At 34.6% G+C, this 25951-nt stretch overlaps 1 protein-coding gene across 1 annotated transcript; it reads right to left on the bottom strand.

The window, feature by feature from the left end:
- Nucleotides 1–5033: 5033 nt before the first annotated feature.
- Nucleotides 5034–23738, bottom strand: LOC127861372 (uncharacterized peptidase C1-like protein F26E4.3). The gene is made up of 11 exons (XM_052399769.1): nucleotides 23025–23738; nucleotides 13635–13701; nucleotides 11371–11487; nucleotides 11010–11124; nucleotides 10117–10234; nucleotides 9175–9325; nucleotides 8530–8692; nucleotides 7746–7791; nucleotides 6621–6747; nucleotides 6243–6285; nucleotides 5034–5873 (listed from the first exon to the last, which is right to left on the bottom strand). The coding sequence occupies exons 1-11, from the start codon at nucleotides 23341–23343 to the stop codon at nucleotides 5613–5615; spliced, it is 1527 nt and encodes a 508-aa protein (XP_052255729.1). The 5' UTR covers nucleotides 23344–23738; the 3' UTR covers nucleotides 5034–5612.
- Between the last annotated feature and the right edge of the window lie 2213 nt (nucleotides 23739–25951).

Here is a 25951-nt window from a genome sequence, read left to right as displayed (position 1 = left end):
GTGTATACCATGTTGCTGATGTATGGTATCAATACAAGAGACACATGTATACCATGTTGCTGATATATGGTATCCATACAAGAGACACGTGTATACCAAGTTACTAATATATGGTATCCATACAAGAGACACGTGTATACCATTTTGCTGATATATAGTATCAATACAAGAGACACGTGTATACCAAGTTACTAATATATGGTATCCATACAAGAGACACGTGTATAACAGGTTAGTTATATATGGTATCCATACAAGAGACACGTGTTTACCATGTTGCTGATATATGGTATCCATACAAGAGACACGTGTATACCATGTTGCTGATATATGGTATCCATACAAGAGACACGTGTATACCATGTTGCTGATATATGGTATCCATACAAGAGACACGTGTATACCATGTTGCTGATATATGGTATCAATACAAGAGACACGTGTATACCATGTTGCTGATATATGGTATCCATACAAGAGACACGTGTATACCATGTTGCTGATATATGGTATCAATACAAGAGACACGTGTATACCTTGTTGCTGATATATGGTATCCATACAAGAGACACATGTATACCATGTTGCTGATATATGGTATCCATACAAGAGACATGTGTATAACAGGTTACTGATATATGGTATTCATACAAGAAACACGTGTATACCTTGTTGCTGATATATGGTATCCATACAAGAGACACGTGTATACCACGTTACTGATATATTGTATCTTTACAAGAGACAAGTTTATACCATGTTGTTGATATATGGTATCCATACAAGAGACATGTGTATAACAGGTTACTGATATATGGTATCCATACAAGAGACACGTGTATACCATGTTGCTGATATATGGTATCCATACAAGAGACACGTGTATACCATGTTGCTGATATATGGTATCAATACAAGAGACACGTGTATACCATGTTACTGATATATGGTATCCATACAAGAGACACGTGTATACCATGTTACTGATATATTGCATCCATACAAGAGACACGTGTATACCATGTTGCTGATATATGGTATCAATACAAGAGACACGTGTATACCATGTTGCTGATATATTGTATCCATACAAGAGACACGTGTATACCATGTTACTAATATATGGTATCCATACAAGAAACACGTGTATACCTTGTTGCTGATATATGGTATCAATACAAGAGACACGTGTATACCTTGTTGCTGATATATGGTATCCATACAAGAGACACGTGTATACCATGTTGCTGATATATGGTATCAATACAAGAGACACGTGTATACCATGTTACTGATATATGGTATCAATACAAGAGACATGTGTATACCATGTTGCTGATATATACAATTGACTCATTTTAAATTTGGTCAAAAAGAATTGTCAATTAAATGACGACATACATACATATATGTCTATAGGCGTAAAAGTTTGCCAGTAGGAATGATTGTATGCCTTTATATAATTGTACCTCATTAAAGCATCTGTGTGTATAGCTACTTTTTACCTAAATGATACGGGATAGTAAGCAGGCGATTACATTCAATTTAAGATAACCTACTGGTTAAATTACGCCCAGTGCATAACGAGGTTTGAAAATAAATAGATTTAAAACCGCTTCTCTCTTAATTAAGCAGACGACACCTGGGAGGTATACGCGACTTCACGCTTATTTAACGCTTTGTTTGGGGTCTGGTTCGTATTCCTTCTATGTAAACGCTTTATACAAACAATATCGTATTCGCTATATACGACGTTACCCCTGAGAAATGCTTTAACTTGAAGTTTATACAAAGAACTTTTGTTAACAAATTCTGGACCGTTTCAACCAATGAAACGTTTATCATTAATTTGTTTACAAAACTCGCTAGTAGATCCGATCTGCCGATGATACCCTGCCCAGTCGGTAGGCCGTAATGATTATAATACGTTATCTGTGTCAAAGCAAACACCTACCTACATTTTTCAGATAGTTCATAAAATTTAAAAAGCCCACAATTATTAAATGAATAATTTCCGTTACAAAAGTGTATGAAATATGTATAGATGTCTTTAGAATAGAGTGGGCGCCTTTCGTCTTTTTTTAAAAGCTTAACTGCTGGATAAAACGAACCGTCGCCTTAAATAGCTCTACATTTATGTCTTCAATAGCTTTAGTTAATAATTGAAAATCCACAAATCCGGAGAGGACTTACCGATGTACCAAATGTACTATCCAGCGAAAATGCACACCACAGTTATGCTGGTCACCGAAAAAGTCTTTGAAAAATAATACAAGCTGCACAGTTTCGTTCATGTCTACTTACATATTTGCAAACCACTTACAATTCATGTAAGTGCCAGTGTACATGTGCATATATGAAGCTTATATATGTGTTTTTGTGGCTTAAATACATTAATGTATTATGAACATCAAAATAACAGCGATTAAAACAATTTAAAATTGTCTGGCTGTTTTCGTGTTGTTTTTTTTTCGTTTTTTGTCTAATACTCTATAGAATTATTCTTATATCATCAGTAAGGAAAATGAACACGTTCTTATCTTACATTTCTATTGCATGTATAAGTTGTGTATGCCTATCTATTATGTCTTACACTAAATAGTTTAATATGCCCTTTTCCGCTGAATAGAAACACATTCTTTACTTTCTACTCCGTAACAACCATTTCTAATTAATTTTGTGTATTTATATAACCATCTATCATGAAATGTTTACAATCTCAAATATTTGTATGCAAACTTATTTGATTTTATGTCACTGCCCTTATCATCTCACCACCGACATTTGTTGTTTCTTGAAATAATATTTTTTTCAACATGCAAAAGATCACCATTGGCGACCATCATGTGACAATCACTCTTGACGACCATCATGTGACAATCACTATGGGCGACCATGTGACAATTACTCTTGGCGACCATCATGTGACATTCACTATTGGCGACCATCATGTGACAATCACTCTTGGCGACCATCATGTGACATTCACTCTTGACGACCATCATGTGACAATCACTCTTGACGACCATCATGTGACAATCACTCTTGGCGACCATCATGTGACAATCACTCTTGACGACCATCATGTGACAATCACTCTTGGCGACCATCATGTGACATTCACTCTTGACGACCATCATGTGACTATCACTCTTGACGACCATCATGTGACAATCACTCTTGACGACCATCATGTGACAATCACTCTTGACGACCATCATGTGACAATCACTCTCGGCGACCATCATATGACAATCACTCTTGGCGACCATCATGTGACATTCACTATTGGCGACCATCATGTGACAATCACTCTTGGCGACCATCATGTTACATTCACTCTTGGCGACCATCATGTGACAATCACTATTGACGACCATCATGTGACAATCACTCTTGGCGACCATCATGTGACAATCTCTCTTGACGACCATCATGTGACAATTACTCTTGGCGACCATCATGTGACAATCACTATAGGCGACCATCATGTGACAATCACTCTTGGCGACCATCATGTGACATTCACTCTTGAAGACCATCATGTGACAATCACTCTTGACGACCATCATGTGACAATCACTCTTGACGACCATCATGTGACAATCACTCTTGACGACCATCATGTGACAATCACTCTAGTCGACCATCATGTGACAATCACTCTTGACGACCATCATGTGACAATCTATTTAAATAATTTTTGGGTCATCCTCCATAGGACTATGTCAGGTAATGCATTTAAAAAATATGTACGTTTTTGCTTTTTTACAAAATAGTTACATACCTCCAATTATGTAAATGTTATTCAATGAAGGTCACTAACTTGACGCGGGATATCAGCGCCTTAAAATTGACCACAGAAAAAACAGGACATTTGAAATAAAATATTATCTCAACTGGTTAAAAGTGATATTAGAAAACTAAGTAAAATTTAGGTGAGAAAAAAATATTTTAAACAAAGAATGTGGATTGTATTTAAAGGGACCGTCAACCGCGATTGACGAAAAAAAAAGAAAAGTTCTAAAATACCGCATTTTTTACAATTATCAGTTTATATTGATTAAAATATTACGACTGGTATATTACATTACTTGAAAAAAATCATAGTTTCAGTATATTCGGTAATACAATTTCGCGATGTGAAATCGAAAGTACATCGCGAAAATAGGTGACATAACGATATACACACTATAAATAACACAAGTAGATTTATCAATCTATTTATAAAATATATACAATTTACAACGCATGCACAATTTGCATTCCTGGGTTTACCAAGTGACGATGATGATCAATCTACTTGCGTTATTTATAGTTAACTAGTAGTTACCTGGTACCTGTACCCAGTAAAATTTATAACCAAATACAGGGGCGGCTCAAGGATTTCTGGTTAGGGGGGGGGGCGGGATATTGAAAGATTTGCTGGGGGTCCAGCTAGGGTCCCTGGTGGGTGCAGGGCAAAGCCCTGCTAGGGGGTTCAGGGCGGCGAAGCCCCCCGTAAGCTCCACGATTTTAGTGATTTTGAAGGCTTTAACAACCACTTCTCGAGCATGTCACGCCTTATATACTTTCATCAAAATACCTTCTTATAATGTCAATATAGTGCATAGTTTATAATTTAGGGGGTCCAGGTGGGCAAAGCCCTCCAGAAGCTCCACGATTTTAGTGATATTGAAGGCTTTGACAAGTTCAAATAGGTGATTTAGAGTTAGTTAAGTGTGAAACATAAAATGAATTGACTTTACTTTGGCGATTTTAGGGGGGGGGGGCGTACGCCGCGTTCGCCCCCCCCCCCCCTGGATCCGCCTAGGGAATATACTGAATATATTGAAACTTAAGAAGTAATGTAATACACCAGTCGTGATATTTTAATCAATATAAACTAATAATTGTAAAAAATATGATATTTTAGAACTGTTCTTTTTTCGTCAATCGCGGTTGACGGTCCCTTTAAAATAAAACAAGTATGTAAAAAGCGTTATTGACATATTGCCAGATAAGCGAGAATATTCACACTTTTAACATGTGCAGTAACTTATCCGTATATTTGGTCTATTCACATTCAGCGCACATATGATACAGTTTCGAGGAAAGATAAACCAAGGTGCTTTTTTTAGTTGTTGATACCTTTATAAGGGAAATAATTTACCACTTAAAACCGTCCACTCCTTATAATGACATTTCCATATGCTACGCCCTGCCGTAAATGTAAAGCCGATTTCATGGTTTCTTTAAGGCACCGAATTTGCATTATGTGTCGTCAAATATCAATCATTCTATATATGCTTGAATACATTTCTTGTGATGTAGCATATAATTGCTTACTGACCATACGTTGTGGTAAAATGGACGTTGAGCATTTAATACATGAATCGGCGAGGAAACAACTGAGTTCATTCATATGCATTTCATGCGACACACACATACGGGTAATCCAGAACCATCCGTTTTCAAATTCTGAAGTTTTGTTCTCAACAATGTCATTTAATACTATGTTCTTTCTCCCTTAATCGATACTTGATGTAGTATTTGGTGTAATTCTTCTTTTTTCGCATCAATTTTAAGGATAACAATTTAAAAAAGTTATCACATAATAAAATGAACACAGATTACGACTTTTGCTTCTTGCGTTTGTTCTGTCGTCTGCGATGACGTCTCAAGTGTCGTCTGCCTCTACTTCTTTCCAGTTCAGTGCGCGCCTGCAGGCGTTCCGCGCGGAATACGTTGAGTAGTTCCCTCAGCACCGTATCCGCCTCCACCTTGCCCCAGACACCGAGCACGAAGGACTCGATCTCGCACTCGTTTGACCCCCTCACGATCCGGAAGTAGCCACCTTCGCCCCAGGCTGTGCCCCACGAGTTTGCGCACAGCTACGGAGAAAGGGAAACTTACAAAAATTTGAATTCATACCTCAGCGCATTTAATGTAACCAGTTTTTTACTACCGGTTAATCATTTGCGTCCATTTTATCAATTAAAAATGTGTTCAATTCCCATTTGTATTACTTTAATTTTACTAAAGACGAATTCAATTTTGCAATAATGAAGATATTAAAGACATGGAACAGTTCCATATATTATTAAATGACGGACAAAATATATACCGAGAGCAAGCTATCTTATTGATCTCTATATTAATAGCGAAAATAACGGGTATGCAAACATGGAACATAAGAAAACATATGCTAAAGAAACACGTCAAAACTAATTTGCTGCATGATTTGTATGCACACAACTTACCCAGTATCTCACCAGGCGCTGACTTATCACCTCCTCGCCCCAACTGAAAAATAAATCATTCAATGGCCTTGGTAAATTTAAACGTTCAACCCATTTATGCCTAGTAGACTCTCCCATCCTTCTAAATTAGATCAATTTATTTAAAAAATTAGGGATTTCTAGTATATTTATTTCTATATTTAGAATATTTCTTACAGAAATTCCTTTAAGCAAACATGCGGCGTCTCATTTGGGTCAACGCTGTTTGCCAATGCTTTTTTTCTAGACGCTAGGCATAAATGGGTTAAGTATTTTATGTTCAACACGATAAGGGCGAAAACTAAATGCAAAAACAATTGGATGCAGTTCAAATCAACCAGTTGAGACGACAGCACATACCCGATGATCCTGACGGAATGGTACAGCCTTCTATCGTCCTCCTGGAAGGCGGAGACCGAGCCCGTGCGTGAGTACTTGTAGACCCCAGACCGGTACATGAAGAAGTCGTCCTGAACACGGAACGTCGCTGTGGCAAAACACAATCATAGCTGTTTGTGTGGACATGGCAGTGTTTTCGTGTAGATAATAATAACAAGGCAGTACAAGAGACACCTAAATATCCCGCCGATATTTCGCCTTTGAAGTGTTGACCATGACTTTGGGTAAGCGTGATTGACTGATGAATTTCGGTCGTCTACTAAAAGGCATTAATTTGTTATGAGTATCCTTCAATAGGTAAAGCAGATACGAAGCATATAGGAAAGATAGTCTATACAATAACCTTCAAGTTTTACGCCGGTGTGACATACTCATGCCTTCTGCGCATCGTCTAAATGACTTCAACATGTTGGCGAAATTTCGTGGAAATCCTCTAATGGTTATTGGGGAAATAGAGCGGATACGATCCGGCATGCTCCAACTTTCGACCTTGAGGTCTGGCATAACTGACTTTTGATCTGGCACAACTGTCTCATGTCGTGTGCACATTGTCTCGATGGCTTTATCATTATAGCAAATGTTTAAAAGAGAAATGAAGCGTGACTGACTAAGAAGTTTCAGACATCGTCTCAGTGACCATAACATTGAAGCCAATTTTCATGGATATCTTTCAAAGAGTATATGAGATACGAAGCAGGGAAGAAAATGGAGGTTCAAATTTGTCCTGAAGTATTACCTTAACCTTGACCACGCATGAGCGACTCATACCATCTGCACATCGCCCCAGTGTCATTATGGCCTTAACATTTCAGACAATTTCCATGGGTATGCTTCAAATGTTATAGGCCATAAGGAGCAGACATCAAAGTGTTACGAAGAGACCGATGGACGAACGGCATGTTTAAATCCACATCCGCTTTACGGTAGAGACGTTAACATTACAAAGTTTAACCAACGATAACTGTTAATGTGGACACCAAACGGTATTAACAGGTATATTGTCTAATTGTTTTTCCGAAGTAGAGGCACATCTTTTATGTTACGCATACAGTCATTTAAGACCTTCATACAGAAAATTATGTATACCTTGCACTGGTCCATTCATTTCTATTTCTGCCATGATATCTTTTACCTGTAAAATAATGTATCCAAATACTTTCATCAGCTATAAAATTCGCTTTTGTTACGTTTAACGCATTTAAATTATAATAGTTTTGAATTCAGATGCAAATAACTTTGCTTTCTATGTCACTTAATGTAAACCCGAACAATTAAACACTTTACAGATTGAATAGTTATTCCATACTATATTGTATTTATTCAATTATCTCAGTTAATACATAAGTTAATCCAAGCTATTCCTTATATCATCTCACTTAATCAAAAGTTATCCATTAAAGCATCTCAGTTCATGGAGTAGTATTATTAAGTTATTCCTTTAATTATCTCAGTTAATTTAAGTAATTTCAAGATATTCATTTATTTATCTCAGTTCATACAGTAGTTCTACGATATTCCTTTTATTATATAAGTCATGCATAAAATGAGTAATCCACCTTTTGCAAGCGAACGCTGGTGTGACATTGAATGCATTCTGATCAGGAGGTAAATACCTGTACCTTTTAATTAATTATATCCACGAGTTTTATCTTTTTACTCATTCACACCTTTCAATTTTAAAAGCTGGTTTCTTGTTAGTGTATATAAGTTCTATAGATTTTGATAAAAACATTAATGATTTATTCATCAGTCTATTTTCCAGTTTAGATAGTCATCATGTGGGTAAGTCAACCGCCTTGCTTTTTTATTTAGGTCGTTTCTGTATCTAAATATAATAACGTATTAAAGATTAATTACACGCCGCGATTACCGATGACGAGATCTTGTATGGGGGCGTGGCCTCGTATATCAGCTTGTCCCGGGTCTGTCGGCCGGCCGGGCACCAACGATCCCGCTGCAGGTCACGTGCCAGACATGTGCCGTTCTTGCCGTTGACCCCGCTGGTGTAGGGGTAGCAGGCCTCCGTCGTCACCCTGGGGCACAGAACTTCATTTTGCATTTGGTGGAATTTGTATTGGCAAGTATTGCACGCGTAACTTAGAGCGTGTTGGCCGGAAAATGTCCCGGTCGGATGAAACCACTTTTATGTTATTTGACAAGGCGGGATATTCCCCTTTCACAGTTTTGCAGGGTCAAACAAACCTAATCAGACCCGTGTAAATCCCACTGCGAGTTCTATTATAGAATTAATCCAGAATGGCCTACATTTTTGAAAAAAAAACAAACTTTTCCTAACGAGACAAAAAACAAAGCTGACATATTGGACAAAAGATTAAACCCAATTAAATTGCATCACATCACAGCCCTGACCTCAAAGAAATGAAAAAACATCTTACTTGCATCTGTTAATAGTAAATTCACATGTTTCACTACATTATTTGGCATAATAAATACGTAACGCCTTTGCTTCTCTTCTTCGACGGATACAATTAACAAAACACTGTAATTACGTTACCCTCGATGTCTCAGGAACCACCAGGCGCTATCAAGGTTACCGCCCAGACAACCGCCCTGGTTGTTATCACTACATGAGAGCAGATTCTGTGGGGACAGGTCCAACACCATGGCGCCCCGGGACTCAATGGACAGTCGATCAGCTGCCAGCGCTGCAACGGTATAAGGATAAATACGTTGTAGTCATGATGTTCGATCACTTGTTAGCGTTATTATCATTTAAGGATTAATAAGTTTGTATCTATTATCTTCGATCATGTGTAAACTCAATTGCAATTTTTATACTAAAAGAACGTAAGGTTGATACTAGAGTCACCTTTTTATGCAGAAAACCCCAGTTTCATACACTGTTGAAAATTAACATAGTGGTTCATTTTGCCCGAAACGGACATATTTTACTACAAGTCTAAGAGGGATTTTGATTTTAAAATAACTGGAATAAAACTCGTTAAAGGTACTTGTTCACAGACTGGCAATTTGATTTTAGTAAAAAAAGTAATAGATGCAAAAATGAATAAGGTCCAACCAAATGAAATATCGCTCATGGAAAAAAATAATGCTTCGTTTATTGATAAACATAAATCGAAAAAGACAGAATATGAAAATTGTAACGTTGTAATTAATCCTTGTTCAATACGAGCATTACTTAAGAAGCGTTTAAACTACTTTGCGACTGCAAATGCTTGAAAGACAGGTCGTAGCGCGCTTTAGTTTGCTCAGAATGGTCTCGGGTTCCAATCTTAGAATGAGACAAACATAAGCATACATTATTCGACTTTTTCATGTTATTACATGTAGTTTCATAATAAGTTTATGATAATATTTTCCAATATAACAGGTTTCTTAGTTTTCTTATTATAACATGTAAGACATTTTCAGAATAAGATAACATGTAAACACGTCTCTTTCAGCAAAATTGATCGTATTTCTGTTGTTTCCTGACCGGTTGTAGAGAATGCCCAAGATGCTGCACAGTTGCCCTGGTCACGGACCCCGTGTACCCAGCCAGGCCACTTCTTCCGGGAGTCAAACTCGCGCGGCAGACTTTTATCGTTCAGTACCTGAAATGTGGACACAACAGAACAGGTTTGATTAATTTTACTAAAGTGACAAAGTTGTGTATCTTTCAGAGCGTGTTTTGTACTCAAAATAGTTTACAAAAAATAACCTATTATTCGTAAACTCTATTTGCACAACTTACGCTCTGAAATCGTGTCCTATATTTGTTTTCAGTTTAAATTGTGCACATATTTCACAGGTTTACAGTAAACTTAAACGTTCGTGCTGTCGAGCCATATCCCACATTAAATATGATGTCTGCATTAAAGTAAATAAGGACATGATGTAAAGTACTGTATAATTATCACCAAAATACGACACAAATCAACATCGATGTTTCTCCTGTTATATGCTTTTTTTGCATCGAGTCAAACCACCATATAATAAAGCGCGTAAACCTAAATATTTGAACAATTATTTAATTTAGTGCATAGATAACAATTTGTTATGATTGCCCTTAAGCGGTCCATCCACACACAATATCATTGTCAACTTCACTGACTCAATAATATTGACAGAATATTTTTTGCCCTTTAGCCATGTTGACTGTATGGAAATTTTGACGAGACTACATATAGAAATGTATAAATATTGATTAAATATTATTGAAAGGTGCAAAACACTCGTCAATACAATTGACAATCAGTCAATAAATATTTGAGATCTCTGATTTTCTTCAATACATTGACTCAATCTTCAATAACATCCATTCACTATAAATTTTATTAAAAATTGACAATTATATTGATTGTGGATGGGCTGCTTTAATCATCTAACCTCAATGTTCGACATGTTTATTACAGGTTCATCCGGTTTGTTGGTTCCCAGCCGGTATCGACGCCCCTCCTCGAGCGTGAGGCCCCAAAACTGAGAGTAATTGCTCGCCTGCCATCTGCAAAAGCAAACACATTACAGCAGTCACCTCCAAGGGTACTGTAATCTTCACAAGAACAACATTGCATGAAAGTTACATAAACAGCAAACTAGGAGCAAAAACAGTATGAAGCATATCTTAGTCGATATTTGGAATTCAGAGAATGATTAATTGATGCTTTTTTACCAGGGTTATAGAACGACTTGCATGTAACGTTCTAATATGTCGGATACCGTTACTATGGTAACATGACGTAATACCTACCCGTATTTGTTTGGGTACTTGTTGACGGTGTCTATAACATTTTCTTGTATGAGACACACATTGTTTCCACATTGAAACGAGTACCCGTTGGTACTGATGATGTCTCTTACACATCGACTGAAACATAGACCATAGGCCACTTGTAGCATGTGTGCTTTTGATCATTAATATTATATACATTTGGACTAGTTTTAATGGACCGTGCTCTGTGAAAAAGGGGGTTTAATGCATGTGCGTAAAGTGCAGTCCCAGATTAGCCTGTGCAGTCCGCACATGCTAATCTGGGACGACACTTTCCGTTTTTATGATAGTTTTCGTTTAAAGAAAGTCGCTTCTTAGCAAAATCAAGTTTGGGCGAAAAGTGTCGTCCCTGATTAGCCTCCTGTGTGGACTGCACAATCTAATCTGGGTTGAAACTTTACGCACATGCATTAAACCTATTTTTCACAGAGCGAGGCTCAAACGTATATGTGCGTAATTAGTAGCCCCCTAGTGGCCAGGAAGGTTTACCAGTTTATTTTTACACTCAGCACATTTACAAATGCGATATGAGGTACAATAATACAAATACAAATACAAGATACAGGACAGACTGCGGGTATACACAATTATTATGATGTGTGTGAATATTTATAATATACACAAACATCAACAGTAAACAAGCTTATGAACATACTAGAAAGTATCTAATGCGATAATTATTCAAACAAAATATCATCAAAACATAGACAATAACTTGTTGTGTGCCGGTTGGCTAATGCATTCTGATCAAACCTTCATTTAAAGGGATCTTTTCACGCTTTGGTAAATTGACAAAATTGAAAAAAGTTGTTTCAGATTCGCGAATTTTCGTTTTAGTTATGATATTTGTGAGGAAACAGTAATACTGAACATTTACAATGCTCTGATATAGCCAGTATACGCATCTTTTGACGATTTTAAAACCTAAAAATTATAAAGCGTTGCAACGCGAAACGATTGAATAATTTGGAGAGTTCTGTTTTTGTCGTTAAATTTTGTGAAACTACGAAGATTGCTTATATAAGGTACGTCAACAATGTGTACACGGCGGAATAGCTCAGTAGGCTAACTCGTTTTTACTTCAGGACTCTGGCAAGACTCCAGGGGTCTCTGGTTCGAAACCTGCTCCGGGCAATGTTCTTTTCCTTTTTTAAATTTTATTCTTGATTTTTTACTGGAGCTTTTACGATCCAATGTTTACATTTATCAATATAAAGCATTTAATGAATAAGTTTAATAATGCCAAAATCTGTGAAAAGGCCCTTTAAGAACTTGCCTAGATTCAATAGTATGTGATTGTTCTTTACGTTCATTAAGGCGTCAAAACTTAGACAAGTACTGTTTCTTATATATTTTCGAGGCATAAGTTGTTTTCGTGATTCGTTGAATACAGTACATTTAAAGAGGTAATGATATTTGTCACCAACTTCGCGAGCGTTACATAAAGTGCATAGTCTATTACAACCTTCTGTGTTTGACCATCTATGTTTTTCAATTGGAAGTTGGAATCAGAAGGAATCAGCTTCCCTTCATATTGAACACTTCTGAGGTAAAATCTTAAAGAGGGTGTGAGATTGTTTAGATATTTTCTAACGCATGCACTGTCAACTATTTTAAGGGACATGGGTCCGTCTAGATAAATCTCTATTAGAGAGTTAAAATGTCATTGTTAAAATGCCGCCTTTAAAAAAAACTATTAAGTATTTCAAATGTCCAGAACGACATAAGTCTGACAGGAAAATACACTTATTTACAGGTCAAATCTGCGGAGGGGCAGACGCCAACCTAAATAATACACTATTGGACAGTTCATATGTCCGGAGGAGATGGAATATTGTCAAAAACTCGTTTTTTATTCAATCAAATATTCGAATAATCGCATCATACGTATAACAAAAATTGAACTCTGTTGCCTGGAAGACAAAGCATTTAAGCACCTTAAATCCAATGCCGTCTTGTACTTTTCACAGTGTGCTTACTGATAAAAAATGCATTTGCTGAACTTATTTTGTCATCAACACATTTCAACACGCCTTATGGCATGGTAACGGTGAGATACAATTTAATGTATTCATGAATTTTAGCAAAAGTTTGCATCAAATTTCCATTATGCTATAGACATGGCATTAAATGAATTTATATTTAACTAATGCATGTATTATCTCGTCATTCGTAAAGTGTGTGTACGAGGTAATATTGTTTTACACATTTAATATTTTTTCGGTTATTATTATATAGCTCACCACAGGTTACAGTTAATCTTCACCTGGTCATTCTGTTGGTAGTATCTACCATTGTACTCGCAGGGAGCTGAAACGGTATAAATGATGGATGTATGATAAGATCCTGTTCAAAACAATTTTTCGATAACATGCCATATTTCTAAAGCATTATTTATTATATAACAAGTATTATTCACGCTACTTTTTTATATTCGTTGGACGCAATCAAAATAGATCTACTCGTTTTATCTTGTCAGCGTGTCGGCAGACTGCATGATATAAGACACTATGTGTGACGTGAGATGCAAATAAATGGACAGATTCGCATTAAATGGATTTAATGAGAGTAAGTTTTCTATAAACTGTTAATAATACTTCGTGTTATCAATGCAAAATTTGGAAAGGAAAATACACGTGAAACAATAATTTGTCTCGGATAAATGTTAAACATTGAGGGGGAAAAAAGCTTAATGTAAATAGATATAGCGTGAAATGGTAGCACAGACCGGTCTTTTGACTAAAAGATCTTTTCACGGAGAATAAACACATGTAAAGGTCGGGTAAATGCGACGTTGAGTCACCAGGATATATAATACCCTCATACACTTTCGCGCGTATCAATCAAGAAAACTGTATTATTTACTTAAATGTCAAATATGTATTTGCATTGTTAAGTCCAGTCGAAGAGATTTTTTCTATAAAATAAAATCGTAAAAACGTAAGCAATGTAACTAAATAATATAATTTCTGGTTACAAGTATTGAAAGTCACATTTATTGGATTTAATTTAATAACATTTCATAAATTGAAATAAATTCCCATACATCTTTTCTTTTCCTAAAAACATTAATTGCTGTTTAATTATGAAGTATTTTCACTGCACTTCAGTTGTTAAGTGAAAAGTCTGTATAGTATGACATACAATACAGTTTATGCAAAAATTTGATCCCATCATTAAATGTCATTTTGGATAGTATTACATAAAATAATGTATGATTAGTATAAATACCAGATTCTTATTTATGATACGAAATGCTTTTTTCGTCAATTAAAGTTATTTACCAACTTTAACCCAGAGACATTGCTTCGTGTGTTTTGATCATTATTATCTTATAAATAAGAATTACATTATCAACAATTTCAAATAACAATGTTTATGTTTGTAAAGAATATGTAAATGAAACCTTATAAGACTGGTCAAAACATTATAACATGATTATATTCCATATTAAATCGTAATATATTTCAAAACAATTTAACAGGATGAAAAGTATCTTAACAGTTTATAAATTTACCTTTCTTGATATGTTAAGAATGCAAATTGATTTGCTGTGGTTGCTGTTCTGAACGAGAAGGTTTACATACTGCATCCCAGATTTTCCAGCCACAGTAACATTTCTGTAGGTTTTTATCAAGGTTGGCGCTGATTTGGAATTGTTGTATCACAAAGGAAAGAAATCCGAGATTATCTACAGCAGTATGTCTAATATGATGTTTACTGATCCTCTTTACTATGCCATCAACTAATCCGTGTTATATATATTTATATATATTCCAGAATCAGACTCGGAAAAAAAACAATATTTTCTCTTCATTTCTTAAAGAATTGAACTTTTCATATTAATCAACTTTATACGAGTTTGCCAATAAATCCACATTCATGTAAATTGATTGTGAGAAGCCACGTTTTGTTGTGTCTAATGATTGCTATGTTGCATTGTTTGTGTATCCTCTTTATTCATATTTGAGGTATTGTTCTCCAAATGACGAAGATATCAAGGCTGTTTCGTCTGTTTTTCATGGAATACAGCTCACTTCCATTTACTTTTATTTGTTTAAACTTAAATAAATCCCTTAAGGTTTTGAATGATAACAGTAACACATATTCATACACGAACTAAAAGAATTAAATGTGAACCAAAGTATTGCCAGGTCTTATTTTTTTTAAGAGTAACCAATAAACTAATTGGCTGCATCATTCAAAATCTTTATTGAAATAAAAGTTAACTTAAAAGAGGCGCATGCTATGTTTATTTCCTCCTTATATATTCGATTATTAAAACTACACATTTCCATACGCATATTTCTTTAGAAAAACAAGAAAATATTTAGATCTTTGGATTGCAAATAAACAGATTTTCAAAGCATGCATCCGGTTAGTTTAGAACTCGCGATTACACAGTTATAGAACCTCAATTGACGATTGTAAAACGCTTGAGTACTGCTATCGATACTGTGTGCATACGAAAAGTGAATCTATATAAATTTGTACTAACATTCATAACGATACTGCTACAGACAATAATTGCAGTAGCCTGCATGGGTGAATTCACACTGGATGATAGAATTCCCCCCAAAACGTCAAGGTCTTTTATATGAAAAGGGATATAATATATTGACCTGTTCTGCATATCTGAGAAATGTTTAATTAAAAAATAATATATATGTCAATTTAAATTACCGTATTATAACTGCATTAAGATTGTCAAATAATGTGTATGGGTTACCATTTATGATAAAATAAAACAATTGAAGAATATATTGTGTAATCATAAACATAGACATGTTTATTAGGTAATATAGGCCACTGTCCCAAAATACAGCATTTACATGAAAATATGTCAAACAGAGTGATACATAATCATACATTTAAGAACATTTAAGTGTGTTGTTATACACTTTATTTATGTAAAACATTTAATATACTAATGCTAGAATAGAAAAAGTTTCTCAAATGATAACTCTATACACATGATTAAAAAGTAAGAAAGAGCATTACAACAATCTATTTCAAGTATGTTAGTTTAAGGTTTCTTTTCTTGTGACAATCGAGTTATGCAAAAACTTAGCGATATTTATAATATTTTGTTCATCTTTTAAGCATAAGATAGTATAAAACATTTGATGAGATCGGTTTCTTAACCAGTCAGATTTGAAGAATGTTTGCCTAAATGTTTCGTATTCATCACATTAAAAAAGAAATGGTATTCATCTTCAACTACGTTTATATTATTTTTTACACACATAAATGGACAAAATCTTAAATGGTATATATTGATAAGTGGCGACCTTTCTCAATCATGAGATCCTGTGCTGAGCAACGCAAACCTGACAAAGTTTTCCTTAAAACAAAAGACAAATTAATATTTAGATATGGTTCACAGTACAAATCGGTTTTTAAAAATCTATAATGCAATGCTTTAGGAGAATTATCAATTTTTGATTTCTATACTTGAAGATAACAATCTTTTATTCGTGTTTTGAACAGATGTATAAAATTGTCTTCATGCCCAACACCTTGAGCAAACCAAACATAACCAAATCCGTAACTAAATAGTAATTCTCTGATATATATCTAGCTCCTTCTACCTGCATCATCTAACTCTTTTAACATTTTTACGTGGATATCGAAATATACAAGCAATTGATTTTATACCTTACAGTGCTAACATTTCTTGAGTTTTTGACCAAAGAAGTTTTGGCGTAAAATAAACACCAAGATATTTATAAGATGAGACAATATCAATATTTTCTCCACAATATGTCCATTTTTCAGTTTGTTTAACAACACCACCAATTCTAAACACGATGATTTTTGTTTTATCAAGATCAATTTCCAAATCAACAGATTAACAGAATTGTTCAATGGAATGTATTTGCCTTTGCGGACGTATGATGTTATCAGAGAAAGTGGAAACATCGTCAGTAAACATTAAAGCAATTTACTCATTTTTTTATATTCAGAAACATATATACCATGATCACATTTTGAGTGCAGATATGAAAATTGAAAAAATTATGGGACTGGTCATACAGCCCTGCCTCGTTCCAATATAACACGGGAAAAATTCCGTCAATCTGTTATTAACCTTAACACATGATTTTAACTTTTGCTATACATCGGTTGAAGAATAACCAAAAAATTACCATTAACATTTTTTCTTGCAAAAGCATTCCACAATTTTTGATGTTGTATGCTATCAAATGCTTTTGCAAAATCTAGAAAAATACAATAAAAACGACCTTTTTTCTTAGATAAATATTTTTGACAGAGCGCCATTACTGTAAAAATGTTATCTGATGTTGTATATTGTTTTCTAAACCCTACCTGTGACTCATCTATAACACCAAAAGTGTCACACCATATGGTCAATCTATTACTTAATATATGTCAAAAGATTTTACATATGTTGTCTATAAGTGAGATACCACGGTAATTATTAGGCTCGGTAATAGATCCTTTTTTATGTAGTGTAGTAATTATACTCTCGCTCCAATTATTAGGAAAAATACATGAATAAAAAATCTCAATAAAAAGTGGATTTAAAAAGGCAATATATAATTAATAGTAAATTTATACATTTCAATACAAATTCCGTCAGGTCCCCCTGAACGATTTGATTTTAGTGACGTATGCTATCAATGATTTCTTGGTTACAAATGAGTGCGTTTAAACTACTACAATCGTTTTGAATATTTTCAAAACTGATGTCATCTTGCTCTTGGGAATTGCTTTCTTTATTTATAAATAAATTTTTTAAATAATCATGCAATTGCGTTAGGTCTATACTCTTTTCTTGATGTTTACGGTTTCCTTTTAAAGTTTTCCAAAACATTTTAGAATTTTTGTCCGGGAACTTACTAGGTCATTTCGCTTTTTTTCAGATTATATGTCTTGTTTGTTTAAACATATAGATTTGAAAATATTTTTAGCCTTTATTGTCATTAGATCTTGTCTATCATTTGTAATTCTAAAATATCGTAAAGCTCGTGACTTTTCAATTTTAGCAATATGACATGCATGATCCCACCATTCAGGTTGTGAGGTAGTAAAATAAAATTTAGAATTTGACTTCATATTTTCCCAGTTTGAAATATATTTATATACGAACTTAAAGTACGATCGTTACGATTTCTTAATTTTTCTTTAAAAAAAACCCGGAAATTAATACAAAATTTATTATAAAAATCGTCTTTAAAATCATCGTTCCAAATAAACTGCTGCCATAAACGCACATTTGAATGACAAATATTGCTTGTTGAATAATTTGTTTGTGTTGATTCAAAACATAATTGGCAAATAAGTGGAAAATGATCAGAGTTATCTTTATCACCAATTTTAAAGTCAGGATTTATCTATACAGACTTGATGACGCAATCATATATTCAACGACACTTGCACCATTATTAGCAAAACAAGTAAAATTACCATCTTTATCACCAAAAAGACGACCATTTAAAATATGGATATCAAATGTACAACATAATTCTATAAGTGATAAACCAAAATTATTATAATGTTCATCTTTAGAATTTCTTCGAATTGCAAAATCATCAGATGGGTAATCAAAATCATTCCCAAATTAAAGGGTTGTACATATGTATATGTTGCAGCGGCGTATATCATCAGGCAGAATATGACCGAACCGTAGCTACATTGACATTTCGTGACAGAGAGAAAGCTATTTATTGACTGTCTATGAAACGTAACTGTAAATATCACGCTATGACATTTCCAAACACTTGAAAGTCAACCTGTCATTTGGAAATTTCGGGATATGATTTGTTTAAAAAATACTTGCCGTGGTGAATATGACCGAACAAAAGCGGTAAAATCAGCTAAAACAAAGCCCTGTAACTTGAAATTGCATGTTTTGCAATTTAACAATCGTGCAAATAAACCGCCGCCATATATCAAAAAAATGGCAAACAGGTCATGCACCGATTCAAAGTTGTAGGTGTTTACTTCTTAATGTAAATCCTGCAAACGTGGCATGTTCAATGCGCATAAGCTCTCGCTTAAATACTCACAAAGCACATGCAATACCTCATTAATTGCTAATTACAAATGCACGATAAGAATGTGCACACACATAGCAGGGAGTGATCATATTTCAAACTGTATAAGGTGATTTACAGCGAAAGCAATCCAGTTGGGCTAAGTAATGGATGATAGTCTAGTACACCATACACCCATTTAAACAATTCTAGTTTACATGATTGTAAGTTACGTATATATGCCATCATTATATACTTTTTGCACACAATTTATATCGTAAATAAGCAAATGAGATATTCGTGAAACAAAGTAATTATTATATTGCATGACTGTATCGTCGATCCGTTCAAATAATTGCACATGTACAGCTATAATGATTTATCAAGTAGCAGACATAATGACAGACGGACGAATGAAAGGACAAACTGAACGAAAATAAAATTGCTTAACAACTCAGAAACAAACCCAGTCAACATGTGGTTTTGGAAATACTTTGTTTTGAATTCATCTAACACATGCATACAACACTTCTTACTTGAATCATGTTGATGCTTAGGCGTAAAAGAGATGGGTTTTTTCACTTACCCGACAGATGCTCATGTTTTGCGCCAACCCTACACGTTTTTTGGTTGTCCAGGTTGAGCTTTCGAACATGTTTTTATTTCACGAAATAACTGTAAACTTTGCGATCATTTTTGCTACAATCGATAATAGTGGCTTGGTTAACTTGAAATTTACTGAACAAGAATGTTAAATAGAGATTTCGAATATGTGTGTGAGTTAAAATTGCAAGTTTTCTATTGTAACATAAAATGCGAATCCCCGCCGAAACGCATGTGTCTAATCTGTAAAACAATGTGGACTTGATATCGTATCAAATTGCAGGTTCATAGTGACCCATTTACTGAATTGATTTGAACGTTGTTTAATTAAATGTACATGAACTCATTATAAAAGGTTTTATAAATCAGATAAGGTTACATTCAGAAATGTGTTGGGAATAAACATAATCGATATGATGTTTGCTTGTGTCATTACGTCGTTGATATGTTCATTTTTGTAATTTACAAAGTATTAAAGGGGCCTTTTCACGTTTTGGTAAATTGACAAAATTAAAACAAGTTGTTGCAGATTCGCAATTTTCGTTTTAGTTATGATATTTGTGAGGAAATAGAAATACTGAACATTTACCATGCTCTAAACTATCCATTGTATGCATCTTTTGACGATTTGAAAACCTGAAAATTATAAAGCGTTGCAACGCGAAACGATTGAATAATTTGGAAAATTCTCATGTTGTCGTTATATTTTGTGAAAATACGTGGATTGCTTATTTAAAGTAAAAAATGCTTCATAGCATGAACACGGATGGCCGAGTGGTCTATTAAGCGGCAGACATTTTTTATTCCAGGACATCAGGGGTCAGTGGTTCGAGCCCAGTTGGTGATTACTTTTTTTCTCTCTTTTTTTTTATCGTATTATTGTTTTTTTACTGAAGATTTTAGGTCCCATGTTTAAATTCATCAATATGAAGCATTTAACGACAAAATTCAATACGTGCCAAAATATGTGAAAAGGCCCCTTCATAAGAAACATTGTTTAATATTTACATTATTATAATGTAAATAGACTCACAGATAACTTACGTCACTTATAGCTGACAGCAGTTTACTTGCGCTTTTTTATACTGTTCAAACGGTTAAGGGGGAAACGTAAAGAAAAAAGTAATTTGTTGTAGGAATCTACCTATAATATTAAGTTTACATTAATACATTAGCTCTTCTTCTGAGGTAAAAGACAACTATTAAAATGATTGTGTGTATTTAATTGCAAATAAAAACTCGTTTAGTCAATCGTAAACATTTGAGTTGAAAACCTATCACGTATAAACTTTCACTTGCCAATATCTCCATAGCGACCGACGAGTCTACTGGTTAGATGTTTATCACGTGACTATCACAGCGTCATGGTGGCCATTTTTGTTATTGAAAGTTGCGCAATCGTTGATTGTTATGATTGAAGTGGTCTTTGTTAGGTATCACAACGGACATTTAGGAATGTAAAATGGCGGTCCTTGGTCTTTGTTCGCAGGTGGGCTTTATTCGCAGGTACAATATATAGTGAAATCGTTCGTGAGGAAATCGTTGTGGTCTTTATGAAGAGGTGGTCTCTATTAAAAGGTGGTCGCTTGGAGAGGTTGGACTGTACAAGCTAAAAATCCATTTCAAGACGTCTTGGTACGTGTGCTTCACTGATTTAATTCTTTAAAAAGTGACTTTTTACCACTATACTATAAAAAAGAAACTAATTGTAAAAGAGCTCGAGCAATAAACACATTTTCAATTACTTAATGTAATGTATGATAAAATATTTGCCTGCACACCCACGCTTATTAAATAATTATATGCTCTTGCTAACGTACACAAAAAACACGACAGTAACCGTGTTTTCCATTTACTATACAACTTTTCTATACATAAATTGTGTAACTACAAAAACAAGAGTAGAGATTTTTTCTGTCAGCGATTAAAGCCAAACAACTCATTTGGCATAGTAAATTTAAGTATAAATAACAAACATATTTTATCTATGCTAATAAGAATATATCTGGTGGTTACAATGTAGCAATTCGTCTTTTTGAAAACTTAAAAATAATCGCGTTTGTCGAAATGGACGAAACGTCTAGAATTCCTACTTGCGGTATTTAAAGCGTAACCGTTGAAAAATAATAAATAACTTGCTAACTAGTCTATAGATTTAATTTTATCTATGCCAATTAGAATATATCTGGTAGTTACAAGGTAGAAATCCATTTTTTTTGCGCTTTAAAACTTAAAACTAATCGCGTTTGTCGAAATGGACGTATACGTATAGAAATCCTACTTTCGGTTTTACAATAAAAAAATAGCTTGCTAACTAGGCTATAGATTTAATGACAATTTTGCACACTTTCAAATTGCATCAATATGTATTGATTAACATGTATTTCATTTCAATGTGTGTGGCTTTAATTCAATTGCAAAATATGCAAAAAGACAACCGAATGATATCTGTATGGATCCATTTGTATTCAAAATTTTACATTCTGTAACGATTATGTTTTGCTGTTAAACTAGCTGACATATGTATGCATGCATTAAACTAAAGCTTGTATAACCTTATGTGAAAGAAATAGTACGTTAAATGAACGGATATACTTGCGTTTTTATCTGACTTCTAAACATTTTAAGCTTCAAATATATGTCATGAGTACGTGCATAGCGTTATTTATAGTAACAGTGAAAGTGAACCCCGTAGAGAGGTTTATGGTTTATCAGTAAAACTATTTGGTCTATATAACATATCAAATATGTTGAGGTTCATCGCGACCCGAATCATCTAGATCGATTTAAATGTGATACATCCTATTATAATAAATACTCGTACATATAATATCAAATTAAAGCATTCAGTTTTTAATTCCACGAATAGAAAATATAGGACATCAACTAACAAATAGAGAATTGCATTGCACTAAACTTTGTGGCGAAAAGGCGCGTCAGATGCGTGTCTTTGAAAACGTACGACCAATATGAATTTTTAGAACAGATGTCACGTATAAGTAAGACGAGAGTGCTCCTTCAAGAACTTACCTCGTATCGGAGGAGGTGGAGAAGGCCGGCGGCGGCATACGGATTGAAAGTCCGGGCAGCAGTCGCTACGTTCCCGGTCGCAGAAGTCGTCGCAGTAGCAAAGCGTGTCCAAGATGGGCACCGAGCACTCGTCCAGTCGGTCCGGGCAGCACCGCGGCGCCCGCTTAGCGCAGAATGGACCGGCGATATCCGGTCCCCACTCTATGGCGCGCCTTGGGCGGTTTAAGGACCTTACGCCTGTTAATCGTTCCGAAAATGCCACAGTTATTTCCAACGCAATAAACACCATTATTATTCCACAACGTGTTGTATGGACCATTTTATTGATAAGCGTTTTTTAATATGCATTAAACAGAATCAATTGAATATGTAATCCATATGTATTTTTTTATCATAGCAAACGCTAATAATAAGAACATGTGTTCAATTAACACTTTATCGCGAATCATAGCCGCACAATCAATGTCTAATTGACCCAGTTTATTTTAATCGAACATTGCACTCGCAACACAAAGTATGTCATTTATTTATAAACAGTAGGTAGCTAAAATAATTTTACAAACAAAACTTTCGTTATTGCCTCCACTTTTGCTAATAATTTCAAAACACCGTTCATCCATGCCGCCATTTACTATTTTTATTCAGCTATCCCATCCCTTATCATTACCAATATAAACCCACTGAAATACGTAACGATGTCTGAAAAGCGACTTTATCTATGTCCCTTTTGCTTTAAATGAGCAGACTTGGTAGTACGGTGGCACGGAGGAGACATCCAAAAATAATTCTTAGGTTTACCTTAGGATCTCACGTGATTATGTGCATCTTTTCAATGAAATAAATAAAATAAACGGGTATGGCCTCAATCGGATATGATTTCGTTGCAGGGTAATTTCAATTAAAAGCTCAATTGGCTGAAAGCAATTGTTAAAAAAAATCCAGGCCAATATTTTGTTTATATCGGTGTACATGGTGTTTAAATGTAGCTGTGTTAATTTAATGATGTTGCGGACAAATAATGCCCATAGTTTATATTTTTATTTACAAAATAACGTTGTTAAATGCAATTAATCTGTACAAATAATTTTTCATAGAGAAATAATAGGGATTCATTTCCACCAATTTTGTATGGACGCAATAAAGCGAAAAATGAAGTGGTCCAAAATAGGGCGCGTAGTGAGAGGAGTTGCAGACTTGCACTTAAACACCTGAAGACCTGAATGCGAACACGTTATAACTTCACGTGTCAACGTGCAGAAAAATATTCCGAATGTCACCTCCGTGACATCGTATAATAGTGTATAGAAGTATAAAGCATAATACAGGCGCCATCTAACTTCTTTGTAATACACAGCTTAGCTATTGATTCAACCCACCGCAGTATCGAACTATTATGGTCACTCAGTCTTTAAAAAAAAAAATCTGCATAGTACATTTTGTTCATGTTTACTTGATTTATTGAGAAAGATGTTCACATCATATTTGTGTACGAACATACGTATACATGTATATGTAATTATTTTAAGGTATATATGCAGCTTAATTTCATATGATGTTAACTTTCCTGTAATTGTTATTTGTCATTTTATTTAGAAAATTATTATATTAGATGTTATAAAATGCACACATTCTGATATGACACTTCTTCAGCATGTATGCGTTTTGCATGTCAATCTTTTAAGCCATAAATGTAATCGGTTCCAGCTGGGCGGGCGCGAAACGTTTCACGTTTTTCGGTTTTCTTCCTTGCCCAGCAGGGTAGAAGGGAACTTGTCATTTATCAATTAGATTAAATTAGATGTTTTTGTTCAAGTTTACGACATTTTGCAATAAATGTCCAATTCACTCCGATTGTTTTTTTGTACTTTCTTCGTCACTCCGTCCTAATCCCATGGTGGTGAAAGTCACTATGTTAGTGGAAAGGCGATTCATAGAGGAAATTGTATGCACACGTTAAAGGTTTTATGAATCGCATTTGTATCTAAGTTATGTAATAACGCGAGGCAGAAAAGAATTGTGCCCAGAGGTAACTTAATTAGCGTGGACATGTCTGAACAAAATGCATTTGTGTACACTATTCTGACGGCGAACGGATGGCATAATAGATGCCCTTCACTAGAAAGCCATGCTGATGATAGACAAGAACATTTACAAGTTATACTGTCTGAAATGAATAATATTATTAATCACCTTAAAATAGACGACAACTCTTTGTGTAAGTAGCCAATACCAAGAGTAAGTTCCTTTCTGAACTAATTGTGAGAAATATACTTTTATCGTGTTGGTGCTTCGCCCTGAACAAAACATTAAACTTTTAAATCGTAACACCGTTCATTAAATCTGACGGTTAACAAGTCCTACATAATATTCTGGTATATAATGACTTGTATGAGGCTGTAGCACACAGATGCAACCAAAGGATTAGTGTTTTAAACAATACACTGTGGCCTATATGTCACATTTGAACACCGTACTTTTACATAAGTTGGTATCAATTACCCGTCACTATCCCACAGTGTACTTAATAATCGTGGGACTTACTTGAAACACTTGTAATCTTTTAAGCATGTTTGGCAGACGACATGTCTATCAGACACTTACTGTAATGTGAGATATAACTAAAGGGACATCTTAGCATGTTACGATTGTGAACAATAATATTTCATTCTAACTCTAACTAATATTAGATGAGTATTGGATAAATATGAAGCTTATCATGTGAGGCTTCAGCAAAGGTTTTAAATCAAATAACTATGTTGACATTTCTTTTTGAATATGAAGGTTAACGTTAGCGTCAATGGATTGAAGAAATTGAAACTGTACAACCTTCATTGTAAAACGTCGTCAACACATAAATGCATGTTTACTACATACATCCATTATTTTTTCTGAATGAATTCCTCTGTCTGTCGTACTAGTACTGGTCT

This window comes from Dreissena polymorpha, chromosome 16 (assembly GCF_020536995.1).
Source record: "Dreissena polymorpha isolate Duluth1 chromosome 16, UMN_Dpol_1.0, whole genome shotgun sequence".
Classification (NCBI taxonomy): Eukaryota; Metazoa; Mollusca; class Bivalvia; order Myida; family Dreissenidae; genus Dreissena; species Dreissena polymorpha.
This window is presented reverse-complemented; position numbering and strand designations above follow the sequence as displayed.